This window comes from Aristolochia californica, unplaced genomic scaffold, assembly GCF_029961685.1.
Source record: "Aristolochia californica isolate CCGP_79_NKW_82.1479 unplaced genomic scaffold, dmAriCali1.0.hap1 SCAF_2, whole genome shotgun sequence".
Classification (NCBI taxonomy): Eukaryota; Viridiplantae; Streptophyta; class Magnoliopsida; order Piperales; family Aristolochiaceae; genus Aristolochia; species Aristolochia californica.
The window spans coordinates 34,724,689-34,739,317 of NW_027181881.1; the positions used below are offsets into that span (position 1 = coordinate 34,724,689).

Sequence of the window (14,629 nt, forward strand, 5' to 3'; positions counted from 1 at the left end):
CTAAGCTTAAATAGCTAATGAAGAGAGAGAAAGGCAAGAGAGTATTTTCTGAGACTATTCATCTTCACCCGCCGTCCTCTTCGCCGAGAGTCCAGAGAGCATGATGCTCACCATCTGTACTGTTCGGTCCATCCCGTGAGGTGGTGGTGGTTCCATTCACCGCCGTAAGAGCTTAGAGCTCTTACTGTACCGTCAGCTACTGTCTGATGAATGTCATCTTAGCTCCCGAGAAACCAAAGCGTGAACTCTGGCCATCGCCACTCTGTGGTCTTGCTTCACTGTCGGGAATCCTTCTTGACAATAGGATCTTCCTATTTGAAGTGATAGTCCACCATATCTTCCAAACCTCTATTGGGATCTTCCCGGGCCATAGATATTGTCACCCTTCTTCCCTCTCTTCCCTCCAGATTGGCTGTTGACGCTAGAAGAGAACTCCTGTTCTTGGAACTTGTAATGGTGGAAATGGATTGAGCCCTGAGGAGGCTCGACCTGGACCTCTGAGGGAGAATCCGACCTAGCTAAAACTAAATGATTCAATGCTTAATCTTCATTCAGCTATTTGTCCCAATAAATAGGTTTGGGGACAAAATTAAAACTCAGACTTATGGGTCACATGGTTCACGCAAAATTACATTCAAACCAAACCAAACCAAATTCAACATACATGCAAAGGGAAATAGCATAATTTAAATCCTACGTTTGTTGATAACTCGGGATGCTATGTAGTTCATAACATCACCCCCTCCTGGAGAAAGAGCTTGTCCGCAAGCTCGAAAGAGGGGTAGAGAGTCCTGAAAGCGGCTAAGGGCTCCCATGTAGTGTCAATGGGGTCAGTATCAGCCCACTGCACTAGAACCTCCCAATCGCCCTGAATGCGGTGAGCCTGCAACACCTGCGCTGGAGTAGAAAGGACCCGAACCTCATGTAGCGGTGGCAAAGGTGTGTATAGGAATGGGGAGTCTCCCTGGAAGGCCTTCAATTGGGAGACATGAAACACATTATGGATCTTGGCTCCTGGTGGAAGCTGCAAATGGTAGGTGATTGTGCCAATGCGGTCCAGCACCTGAAAGGGCCCATAATAATTTGGTAAGAGTTTGTGACGTTTGGAGGCTGTCAATGAAAGCTGTCGGTAATGTTGGAGACATAGCCACACATAATCCCCTGGAGAGAGGAAGACGACCTGGTGCTTCTTATCATAAAAGAGTTTCATGGCCTGTTGGGACTCCTGGAGATGACTACGTACCTCACTGAGCATGACATCCCTTTCTGCTAAAGCCTGGTCCAAGGTGGCAACCTTGGATGCACTTGGTTCATACGATAAAAACCGAGGCGGATCTCTACCATACACTACCTTGAACGGAGTAGTGCCGAGAGCGTTGTGGTAGGATGTGTTATAATAGAATTCGGCTCGTGCCAGCCACTGAACCCACCATTTAGGTGAGTCCCCCATAAAACAAGGAGATACAACTCAAGCGGCCTGTTGACCACCTCGGTCTGTCCATCAGTTTGCGGGTGGTAGGCGGAAGAGAACGCCAATTTGGTGCCTTGCAGCTTAAAGAGTTCTTTCCAGAAAAAACTGGTGAAGATGGCATCCCTGTCACTGGTAATAGACGCAGGCAGCCCATGTAACTGGACAATATTATCCATGAAGAGCTGAGCCACATGAGCTGCTGTGTAGGGATGCACCAAATGAAGGAAATGGCCATACTTGGAGACGCAGTCAACCATTAAAAATATAACGGATTTGTCTGAAGAGGTGGGAAGGCCATCAATGAAGTCAATAGAAATATCTGACCATACCTATGAGGGTAGCTGAAGAGGTTGGAGCAACCATGTTGGACTTAATGATTTGGCCTTGTTCCATTGACAAGTTTGATAAGTTGCCACATACTCTGTTACACTTCTCTTCATACCCTTCCAAAAATATTCACGACTGAGGCGGAAATATGTTTTCTGTCTGCTCTCATGTGTACTATCATGGAAAGAGGTTAAGATGTTGGTAATGAGTGGCGAGGTGGGGTGCAGAAAAATCCTATTGTTGAACAGGATAAGACGATCCTGGATCGTCCAATGGCTATCCGAGGTCCCTTGCTGAATATCATGATATAAGGCAATGAGTTCTGGATGCTGATGTGTCTCCTTCCTAATATAGTCCAACAAAAGACTTCTGGGATGACTGATAGCATGCAATTGTGGCTCTGGAATGTCCCGGCGAGACAAGGCATCGACCCCGACATTTAGACTGCCAGGTTTATACTCAACGGTAAAGTCAAACCCCATCAGTTTACTCAATCAGTGCTGCTAAGGAAAGGTGGTGAGACGTTGCTCAAGAAGATACTTCAAGCTTGAATGATCGGCCCGAATAAGAAATGGGCGCCCCCAGAGATAGGGCCTCCAATGTTGGATGGCTTTAGCTAAACCGATCAATTCCCTTTCATAAGCCGTGAGTTTGTGATGGTGTTGGCCAAACTATCGGCTGAAATAAGCGATCAGGTGGCCTTGTTGCTGTAACATTGCACCTATATCCCTGCCCGAAGCATCGTATTCCACTACAAACAACTCATCAAAGTCCGGTAACTGCAAAACCGGCGCTGAAGATAAGGCTGCCTTCAACTGCTGAAAAGAATGATCCGCTGGCTCGGACCAGCTGAAAGCATTTTTCCTGAGGAGATTGTTGAGTGGCACTACAATCTATCCATAGCCGTGAATAAATTTTCTGTAATAACCAGCAAGGCCCAAAAATCCCCTTAACGCTGTGATGGATATGCAAGGAGGCCAGTTTGTGATGACCTGAATCTTGCTTTGGTCAACCTTCACCCCAACTGCGGAAATAATGTGGCCCAAGTATGCCACCTTGGGTGTGCCCATAGAACATTTGGACTTGTATAAAACCAAATGATGTGAATGTAGGAGAGTAAATACCCTGTGAAGGTGCTGAAGGTGCTCATCCCAATATTTCCTATACACCAATATACCATCAAAAAAGACTAGAACATATTTTTGTAAGATAGAGATAAATACCTCATTCATGAGGGCCTCGAAAGTGGATGGCGCATTGGAGAGACCAAAGGGCATCACTAGGAACTCGAAATGCCCATGGTGCGTAAGGAACGTGGTCTTCTCTACATATGAAGGATGAACTCTAATCTGATGATAACCTGACTTCAAGTCCAACTTTGTAAATATAGTGGCACCATGTAACTCATCTAACAGCTCATCCACCACGGGAATGAGAAATTTGTCTTTAATTGTGTTAGCAATGAGCTGCCTGTAGTCCACACAAAATCTCCAGGACTTGTCATGTTTTTTTACCAGTAACACTGGGGGTGAGAAAGGAGACCTGTTGGGCTGAATAATTCCCTGGGCGAGCATATTTTGGGACTGTCTCTCAATTTCATCCTTCTGTAAGTAGGGGTAACGGTAAGGCCAAACCACCAGAGGTTTTGTCCCCAGTTTCAATCTGATGCGGTGATCACAATGGCGAATAGGCGGAAGAGCAGTAGGTTCCTGAAATAAATCTTGAAAGTCTGTAAGTAATTGAGATAACTTATAGTGGTCGGGGCTCTGGACCTGAACTGCCTAAAGTGTACAGAGCACAGTAGCATGTGTGCCATGCAAGGTGATCTGATGCTAGCCCTCTATGAAGGTGATGGTCAGGGCCTGAAAATCTCACAAGATAGGCCCCAACATTTGGAGCCATTTAACTCTGAGTACCAAATCAAATCCTGTCAGTGAATCACCAAGAAATCGGCAATAAAGGAGTGGCCCTCAATACAAAAGGGGGTGGCTGTAGAGATACCCACACTGGCGATTTTGGCCCCATTGGCCACTGTGACTGAGAGGCCTATTTTCTGCTTGATTACCAACCCAAGCTATTCTGCTGCTAGCTGACTTATGTAGTTGTGTGTGCTGCCAGAGTCAACTAAGGCTTGTAACTGTAGATGGTGCAACTTGGCCCAAACTTGCATTGTGTTGGAACTGTGCATGCCAGTCATGGCATGGAGTGAAATCGCTGGGGCATCTTGTTCTGTCTCAACACTGTCTTCGTCTGGGAGTATTTCCTCAGTATCCTCATAGAGAAGCACATTGAATAATATCTTGCATATGTGACCCTGGACATACTGTTCATCACAATTAAAACAAAGACCCTTGCCCTCCTATTTTCCATCTCTTGTCTATTCAATTTTTTTTATGTATGGTACTGTTGGCGTGGAGGAAGAACTCTCTGCATGTGGAGCTGCATTGTGTCTACTACGTGGAGGCCCTGAATAGGGTGAGGGTGCAGTGGTAGTCGCCCTGCTTGGCCAAGCTGGTCTTCGAACAAGGGATTCCTTCAGAACTTGTTGTTTAGTATCAATTGTCCTACCCAAGTGCATAGCCTGGTCCAAATCTCTAGGTTCATGTAATTCAACCTCCAGATATAGGGCCTCTGTCAAGCCGGCAATAAAGAGGTTAACATACTGGGAGGGCTTGACATTGGTACTGGCTCTGTCCAAGCGTTCCTGGAAGATCTTTTGGTACACTTCAATTGTGCCAGTCTGTTTCAAATTCACCAATTTGCCCAACAGATTGCTACTTGCTGGAGGACAAAACCTCATCATGCAAGATTGTTTAAATACATCCCAATCAAGAACCAGATGTTCATTTTTTAATTGGTAGAACCATAGAAACGCTTCATCGAGCATATGGAATGCGACCAACTGCACCCGGTCATCTGCCAGTGTTTTTTATGGTAAAAGAACTGGTCACATCGGTGTAACCAGATCAAGGGGTCCTTAGACCCATCAAATGTAGGGAAGTCCAATTTCATATACCTGGGAACCGAATTAGGGGTAGTAGCGTGAGGTCCCAATGGGGGATGTGGGTGGTGCAGCTGTGGTGGGTGGTACTCTGCCGGTGGTGTATAGCTTCCCGGCGGTTGCGCTCGAAGCCCACTGTCCTCCAGTCGCCGGAGGAGGAGCTGGATTGATGCATCCGTGGCTGCCATGGCTGAAAGCAGGTCAACAGTGGTCTGACGAACCTCGTCAATGGATTGATATTGAGCCTATGTGTTCTGATGATTTTTCTCAATCAGTTGACGCAAATCCTCTAAGGAAGAGGACTCCCCAAGGGTGGACCTGTCTGATACCAAGATGTTGGGATCTTCCCAGGCCATGGATCTTTTCACCCTTCTTCCGTCTCTTCCCTCCAGATACGCTGGAAGAGAACTCCAGTTCTTGGAACGTGTACTGGTGGAAATGGATTGAGCCCTAAGGAAGCTCGACCTGCACCTCTGAGGGAGAATCCGACCTGGCTAAAACTAAATGATTCAATGCTTAATCTTCATTCAGCTCTTTGTCCAAACAAATAGGTTTGGGGACGAAATTATCACTCAAACCCATGGGTCACATGGTTCACGCAAAATTACATTCAAACCAAACCAAACAAAATTCAACATACATGCAAGGGGAAATAGCATAATTTAATTCCTACGTCTGTTGCTAACTTGGGATTCTATGGAGTCCATAACACCCTCCCCCTCATGTTGGTTGTCTCTTTCAGTAGGCGTAGCTGGCATAATATAAGTGAGAGTAAAATCACTCCTAACCTTAAGACATGCTCCATACTCCAGTCAAATAACTCATCCTGGATATCGGTCACACTCCTTTAGGTAGTGGGTTTATAGGCATTGCTCAGAAGTGTAATAAAACCCCTTCATCACCATGTTCCTCCATAGGACACCGTGTTCCTTCTCAAATGGTAGGAGTAATAAATACAAATTAAGGGGATAATGGATAATCACCTAGAAGATAATAATATGGGGCCACCATGTGCTTTCTTCTTCATCAAAATAACCAATGCTGACAATAGTTAGCAACTGGGAAGTCCTTCAATAATAATGTCTCAGCCAAAGAGACACGATAGCAGCAATTGAAATAGGCCTTGGCTCAATAACACGTACCAAATAATCCTTAAAAATCACCTGTAAAATAATCCACAGATAGTCCATCACTAAATAAGAACGTTGCACCAAAAAGTATGTTGGAACCGAATAATAATACAAGATAATTATCCAATCGGAGAAAAGGGGCCGAGTTGAGCCGGGTCAAATATTAAACCAATATAGCCGAGTCATGAAAGAAATAGGTATACAAACCAGGATCCGAACATGTATCACAGAGGGAGAAAATAAGTGGGCCGAGTCAGGTTGACCCGAATCCGAGTTGACCCAAACCAAGTTGACCTGGATTGAGTTGGCTCGAGTTAACCCAAGCAGGAAGAAGTAGAAGCAATTAACCCAAGGGTCGTGGGGTTAACTTGGCCCGGTCTTGATCTCAGTAAAAAATCGGTGCTCGATTAAACACCGTTTCCTAACTTAGGGAATTTGGCAACAATGCTTCTTCTTGCTCACTTCCGAACAGAGCTGGACAACATTGATTGAACTGAAGATCCCGGAGTAGCAGCCGAAAAATGAAATACCAAAAAAGAAGCGTCCATGGCTAGGGAGAATACCTATCAAAGGGGTTTCCATTTGAGTTTCCTCAATAGGTATGGCAGATATGGAGATACTATCTGATAGCAGGAAATTTTGGGATGACAACCACGAGACTTTCCGAAAAATAAAGATAACAGTAGCAACCGATGAATCTCTATAAATGGCAATGGAGTTGGAGCAAGGAGACAAACTAGCAAGAGACTTTCGGAAATAAATCAGTCCAGTGGCAGACATGCTTCGGAAAAAATTCCAACGATGGGCTCTGTTTGGAACTTGAATTCCTCCTCAGTGATGGCTTTTGCATCGGTTACGTCAGTGCCATTTAGGAGGAAACAAAGTCTCTCGTATGATGGCCAATTGATGCTGTCTAGTTCCTAGGGTGGGTTTTTCTTTAGAGTAATAGGTAGCCGCTATTTCTGTTTGGAGTCTGTTCTAAGCCAGCTTTGCTCCTTCCAGAGTGGCAACATTTCAAAGACCGCACGCCGGTCAATCGATGCAGTTTTTCTACCCCATGCAGGCCGGGTGTCGCTGCTGCACGATTTGGGTATTTCCAATATGAAAGACGCCATCCAAAGTCTAATGTCACAATGCTATAGTTGCAAGTGATAGGAGTTGAGGGCGCATAAGGAAAAGACAAGACAACATTTATGACTTCAGGTGAAGTAAAGAAAGTTCTGATGGGATCATTTGCATGACCAAAGTCCTCCAATCCGTTGAGACACAGAGGGAAACTTCTAGCCATGAGACCTCCCATCTTCGAAGGAGCAGTACTCTACCAGACGAAGAAATAGATGAAGAGAGAGGTAGCTAAGATGGTGATGGTAAAAAAAGAAACAGGTTTCAGAAACAAAGACAAGGAAGGTAGCACTTTAATGGTTCAACGTGCAAGACCCATTTACACCAACACTAAAACAAAATATGGTTACAGACCTCCAGGCAAGCACACTCACAGACCATGGGACACATCCAGGGAGACAAGCTTTGTTTTAGGATAGAATGAAGATCGTAGGCATCAAAATCTATCATGCTTTGTTTTCATTAAGGATGGAAGAAGATAACGAGAAGAAAAAAAATATTTGGAATTCTAAAATGAAACCATAAGTACGAGTCTTGAAAATCAATGCTCTGATACCATGTTGATTTTCAGGACTCCATGGAGAAAAAGAGAGAGAGGCCCATTAGGAGAAAACATGAGAAAGAAGAGGTTATGGACTTGTGTCATAACCCTCCCCCTAAGCTCAATTTATAGATTGATAGAAATATAAAATTACAATAATACCCAAGAACTTAAACTAATTACATCAAAGTCATCTCTATGAGATGACTCTTTATTACCTTCATGTCATCATTGGATGGGCATGTGGGCCTTCTCCTTGGTCTGAGGGCCTTGAGCCCATCTTCCACATCTCTTGGATATGTGGACCGTCCTTGATCTTTAGGGCTTGTGCCCATATTCTAACACACTTGGATGTGTAGGCCTTCCTTGGTCATGTGGGCTTGGGCCTGCTTCCAACATTACCACTATGAAACTAACTAGTAGAAGACTAAAGGTTAAGAGCAGTTACTTCTAAAAGAGTTCGACCTGACTCATTCTTATTACAACTCCACCTTCAACTCGTAGAACTTTATTAAAGGCTTGCTCAAGGGTGGTCACATCCTCATTGACCAACAGTTGGGCTCTAATAGCATCATACTTAAGCCCCAAATCATCCAAAAACTGGGCTACTTGAATCTGATTTTCTTTCTTACGAATGTCTTCAATATTCGTAGTAAAAGGATGGAATGTTCTAATCTCCTGTTGTAGTCCCCTAATCTCAGTGAAATAATCTGTCATTGATCTACCTCCATGCTTCATATTATAAAACTTCACATGTAACTCATAGATCCTTGACAAATTAATTTCATGAGACAAAATGAAAGCCAAAGTAGTCCACATTGCCTTAATAGTACTACAACTCAAAATCTGGTCATTAAATCTGGATTCCATACTGTTGACCAACTGGGTCATTACTAAATTATCTTTTGCCACCCAATCTTCAGTAACAGGCACCGGAGGATCATCAGTTATATATTTTGCTATTCTTATAGCCCTCAAATACATCAAAACTCATCTGAACCAATTTACATAATTCCATCCATTCAAAAGGATTCTAGTTATCTGAATAGATTGAGAGAATTTCACATCTGAGCTCTTTGTAGTCATCTGGACAGCAATCTATGTACTGTAATCAGCCATTAAATATCACCAAACACAACAATTCAGTACAATAGAGCATCAATTAACCAAAGGGAAATACTTTCCCCAAATTTATATGCTTCAAGTGGGCCTACACCAAATTCTATTAGGGTAATTCACCACCCAATTCACTCAATTTTAATAATTGAGAAAATAAATCGATGAAAGAATGACCTAATTGCAAGAAACTAGGATGATGCAAGCATTGGGTTGATGTTGCAGGGAGATTTTGAGAAATTTTCACTGATTTGGATCATCAAACACTTCTAAATCTCAACAATCAATAAAATAGAAGTAATAATCATTTTCCAATAGGCTAATGTAGGAAGAAAAGAGAAAATTGGAAACTTTACCCTACCAGTCCAAAGGGAAAAACCTTCAAGGAGATTGCTAAAAATGGAGAGAAGATTCATAAAATTGAAAGAAACCTGGCCAAGACTTGCGTTACTGGTTGATACGATGAAAAATATGTGGTTTGGGGAGAAAATAAAAGAGGAAAAAGAATTTTTGAAGATCACCAACTTTGCCACCTTGGAATCCGAGCCAAAAAGGCCTGTCCAACTTCTCTACAATCAGGGTTTAAGTGAAAATCTATAAAAGGACAAAAATACCCCTCAATACTCAAAATTACATCTCCTAAAATACATGTCTAAATTGACTGAAAATGTAAGTAGAGATAAAATTCAACATTCTCTATGTAATAGCCCTAAATAAGAGAAAAATATAATGTGGAAAATATCATAAATAACCAAAATATGCCTGGACTTGTATGTAAACAATTATAAAGTCGGATAATGAAAGGTTATGTTGTGTGTCTAGTGATTTTGTACCTTTTGAGATCTGTTTCATGTCTTGTCCTTTTCTTTGTTGTTGAATCATTGTAAACTAATTTTTTGCATGCTCTTTTCATTAAAAAAAAGCTGCCAAATTCATGAAAGCAGCTTTTCACAAGTCAATTCATAAACCTTTTAATGATGACGTGATGGTTCCCATTATAGTCTATTAATTAAGGTGCTTTCATTTTCTCCGTTAGTAATCATTCATATTGTTGTGTGGGAATAGTCCCACATTGGTAAGAGTTAAGAAGTGCTATTGGCTTAAATGTTGAACAATAAACCTCTTAAGTTGCTAGTTATTTGGTTAGGCTTTAATTCTAACACATCTTCTATCCTAAAAATTATTGCCATAATTAAGAAGTTGTTACTAACATCTCGTCTTATTGAATTCTTTCACTTTATTTATAACGCAATTTGGACTTCCTCGCTCTACATTATTGATTCCTTATTATCCTATAAACTATCTCATTATCCAAAGGGGTAAAAATGGAAAAAATTACGAAGAAAGAAGGCTAGATGAATATATGAATGCTTTGCTCTACATTCAGTTGGTTCTACTTTTTAATTGTTGAATTATTGACTGTTTATTCAAACACAATACCATATTGCATTCAACATAGGGGCTTCAGATAGTTTAGTTGGTCAAGGTAGTTGAAGACTGATAATGTAGTAGGTTAGGACTATACAATGGGAGGTCACTACTCCGCCTCTATTAAGATGTTTGCATACTACTCCTTTTATGTCTACTCTATTGAATGTTTTTCTTATTGATACTCCTTGTTATATCTAGACATTGTGTATTTACTTTTGTTTTTTAAAAAAAATATCATGCATTCTTATAAATTTGGTAATTTTTATAACATTAGTATTTCTTATCTTCCAGTATCTTTAATACAGTTCATTTTTGCCTTCAATTGTTAATACTTCGGTTTTGCTATAGGGAGTTTTTGGTTGATCTCATGGCAGCTCCAGGGACACTTATCCCAAAAAAAATACTTAGGATGAAGGATGTTTTAGTGAATTCCTATAATCCATGGTTCATTAGTTTGAGGTCTTGGCCAATTGGTGATACGGGCATCAATTTGGCAGAGTTGGATCCCGTTCTTTTTTATTTTTGGGTGTCATGATCCTTATAAAGGTTACCAATGTTTTTGTCCATCACTCAACATTTTTTATCACTCAACATGTTGTTTTTTATGAATCATGTTTTCTATTGAATTTGTGGAAAAGAGAAAAACTTTATTGACTTTATGTAATTAGAGTACATGAACCCCTATTTATAATAGAGGAAAGTAGTAGAGTCCAATTACAATTAAACAACCCTTGCCCCAATTTCACCCAAACTCTAACACTTATTGATAAGTCCTAGCATCATTAAATAACCCAACAAAATAGAAGAATAACATAACTAAAACACCTTTTAACTTAAACTCTTCTGTGAGACCTCCTTCCATAATAATTGTGGCTCTGTAAGACTTCTTATTGTGAGAATCATGTAAGACTCTTCCATACTTTCTCTTCGACATTTTCCATATAGATTATCTAAAAAATTAAGAATTACTTACTAACCTCTTAGTGTTAATGATTTTATCAAACCATTAGACGAAACATCCACAATTTCAACTACTCCTTTACTATCAACTTCTTACAAAATCTATGTTCCTAACCCTTCAGCCTTATAAAAAAATAATCTCTAAAAAATTACCAAGTCCAACACCCTATCCAACTTCCTCACCACCTTCTGGTAATATTGAAATTGGTCTTCCTTTTTACCCACCTTATTCATCTCATCCTCTACCTAAAATACCTAACCATCACCCTATGATGACAAGAGCAAAATGTAAGGCAGCTACCTCATCTTTTCAAGCTCATGTAGTCACACATTCATCTTAGCCTATATCATATAACTTGCTCTTACACTCCCAATGGCATGATGCCATGAAAGTAGAATACAATGCTCTTCAACGAAACGACAGATAGGGACTCATTTCTACATGTGAAAAAATAACATGGATTCAATTTCTTCTCAAAGATTTACATATATGTTTCACCTAACCTCCATTTCTTCTATGTGATAACTTAAGTGTTAACAATTTATGTCACAACCCAATTTTTCACACTCGCAGCTGAAAAATAGGCATAGACTATCATTTTATTCATGAAAAATTAACCATGGGATGTCTTCAAGTGCATCACATTTACACTATCAACTAGCTTGCAAACATTTTTATCAAACTCCTCTTCCTATTGGTTTCGGTTGAATTTATGAAAAAGAGAAATACTTCATTGACTCCATTAACCTATTATAGTCATAATACATGAACCTCTATCGATAATAGAGGAGGTAGTAGAGTCCAATTTCAAAAAAACTACCTTTGTCCCAATTACACCCAAACTCTAACACCTAAAGATAAGTCCTAGCATATTTAAATAACTCAATATAGATAAAAGACAAACATAATTCAAACTTGAACTGTTCTAGGACGTGACCATAAGATAAAGATGCCTTTGTGAGTCCTTCTTGATCTTCCAACTTCTATGATAAGGATGCCAGCTCGTGGTAATCATAGTGGGTCCATCTTATGAGCCTTCCCTTGTCGTGTGTCCCATCTTATAATACTCTTGGATATGTGGGCCTACCTTGGTCGTGTGGGCTTGGGCCCTATCCTCCAACACTCCTCCTCAAGCTGGGTGTGAGAGAACATCAAGAACTCCCAGCTTGCTACAAATGATGTATAAAATCTTTTTATATAAAATGACACATCTTCCAATATGCCTTCATCTTCCAACAGTCCCCCTCACACTATTGTGTCCTTCCATGAGGCTCTGCTAGTAAGACATTTCTCTATACTCCAGTCCTAATTCTAGATGTAGGGGACACTTCGTCTTCTGTAGGTAGTGTCTCTATCGGCATTGCTCTGAAGTGTCGACCACCGTGTCCCTCCATAGGACAACGACTCTCAAATGGTAGGAGTAATAAAAGCCATTACAGGTGGGTAGTGGGTTTATTTATAATGGTGTCCCAATCCGGACTTCGACTCTCATGGTATCCCGACTGTGATATTTTTGAGAGTTAAATTTATCATGGTGCCCCAATCTGGGTACCAAATCTCATGGTGTCCCAACCGTGATATTTTTTAGAGTCAAATAAATTATGGTATGAGAAAAGGTACTGAGGCCACCTCTTCTTCAATAATAAAGTCTCATCCAAAGAGTCATAATAGCAACAACTATAATGTAACACAACCATCTTCCAACACATATAACACGAACCAAAATAATAAACCTTGTAGAAGGACCCATGAAATAATCATAATCCGATATAAATATTTTTTTCTTAGATGCAGAAGCTTCATCTTTTATGCTCCCCCTTTCTTGAATATTTTGGTCACATAAAGTTATTCACAACATATAGAATAAAATACATCTTTCTTGTGCTTCTTTTATGTTGGAAGAAAGGGCCCAAGCCCACACGATCAAGGAAGGTACACATATCAAAGTGTATAAGAAGATGGGCCCAAGCCCATAAGACCATGGAAGACCCATGGATTCAAGAGATATAGAAGACAGGCTCAAGGTCCATAGATCAAGGAGAAGGCCCATAGACCCACATAAATTGATGGCAGGATGGTAAATAAAGGATCATCTAATAGAGATGGCATTGATGTAATTACGTTAAAGTTTTAGGGTTAAAACCTAAACCCTAAACCCTAAACCCTAAGTTCAGGGGTATTATTATAATATTTTAGTTTCATAAATCTATAAATAGAGCTTCAGGGGGAGGGTTAGGAAGAATCAATTCCATAACCCTTCTTCCTCCTGTTTTCTCCCAATATGTTTTTTTCCCTTTTTCTCCATGAGCTAAATTCATGGAGTCCTGAAAATCAACATGGTATCGGAGCTTTGATTTTTAGGACTCCCATCTATGGTTTTCAAATTCAAAGAAATTCGTTATTATTTTTTCTTTTCTTTGCTCATATTTTTCAGTATGGTTGATTATTCTCTATTATATGGATTATTCTCATATCCTCTAATAACTCGTGATCCCAACAACTCTTGTTGCTCTGATCCTCATCATCGGAGTCTCCTCCATCCTATGTTTTTTTCTTTTCCTTTCATTAGAAACTCCAGCCTGATGACAATTGTTTCTTGATGGTGGCTCACTTTATTGCTAGTTGTTCTTGTTGCAGAATTTGATCATTGGGTGCAACTGGCTCTTCACCCAGAAAGCACGTTACTGTTGTTTCTTCATAAAGCCCCTATTTCATCATACACAGCTTTAGTGTTCACCTGCTCCATCCCGCCGGAGAGAGATGATATCAGTCACATATCCACAGAAAAAGTTTGATGAGTAGCAGTGATCGATACAGTAGTTTCAGTTGCCTATCTTTCGACGTTTTTGAGATTCCGCTGGCTTCGCCGCCGAAAAGTCTCTACGTGAAGCCTCACCGCTCATCGGACTTGGGATGTGTGGTGAACCGCTCCGCCTTCGTCGAGTGGAAGGACGACCTCTATTTTAAAGACTTCAAGCTTGTCCGCCGCATCGGTAGCAGGGACATTGGTCACGTTCATCTTTGCTGCCTTTGGAGCTCGGAGAGCAGGTTTTACGCCATGAAGGTCATCGACAAGGAGTTTGTGTTGAAGAAAAAATCCATGAGAGCGGATACGGAGAGGAGTATTCTCAAGATGATCAGCCACAGTCTTTTTGCCGTCGCCAGAGAAGACGACTCCGAACCCGAGAGAAATTTTTTTTTCCAGCTGCATGGTTTCCACGGGATGACGATGACGCCGAATTGCCGTTTTCCAGCTTTGTTTTGCATCCTTCGGACACGGGAAGATGATATTTTTGAAACTCCAAAATTGGTCTCTGAAGTTTCCTTTTTTTCCTACTGCTACTGCGGGATCCTTGGTCTGAAAGTTTATGTTATTCGAAAAGTTTCTGTTGAATTTATGGAAAAGAGAAATACTTCATTGACTTGTTATAATCGGAGTACATGAACCTCTATTTATAATAGAGGAAGATAGTAGAGTCCAATTACAATAAAACTACCTTTTTTCTAATTACACCCAAACTCTAACACT

The 14,629-nt window shown here is 40.9% G+C and overlaps 1 protein-coding gene across 1 annotated transcript; it reads right to left on the reverse strand.

Annotated features, from left to right (window-relative positions):
- Positions 1-8,042: 8,042 nt before the first annotated feature.
- On the reverse strand, positions 8,043-8,576 carry LOC137955001 (uncharacterized). Its single transcript, XM_068801889.1, has one exon. The coding sequence runs from the start codon at positions 8,574-8,576 to the stop codon at positions 8,043-8,045; it is 534 nt and encodes a 177-aa protein (XP_068657990.1).
- Between the last annotated feature and the right edge of the window lie 6,053 nt (positions 8,577-14,629).

Excerpts from the sequence above, each read along its gene's own strand:
- LOC137955001 (XM_068801889.1), bottom strand. The coding sequence starts at position 8,576 with ATGTATTTGAGGGCTATAAGAATAGCAAAATATATAACTGATGATCCT.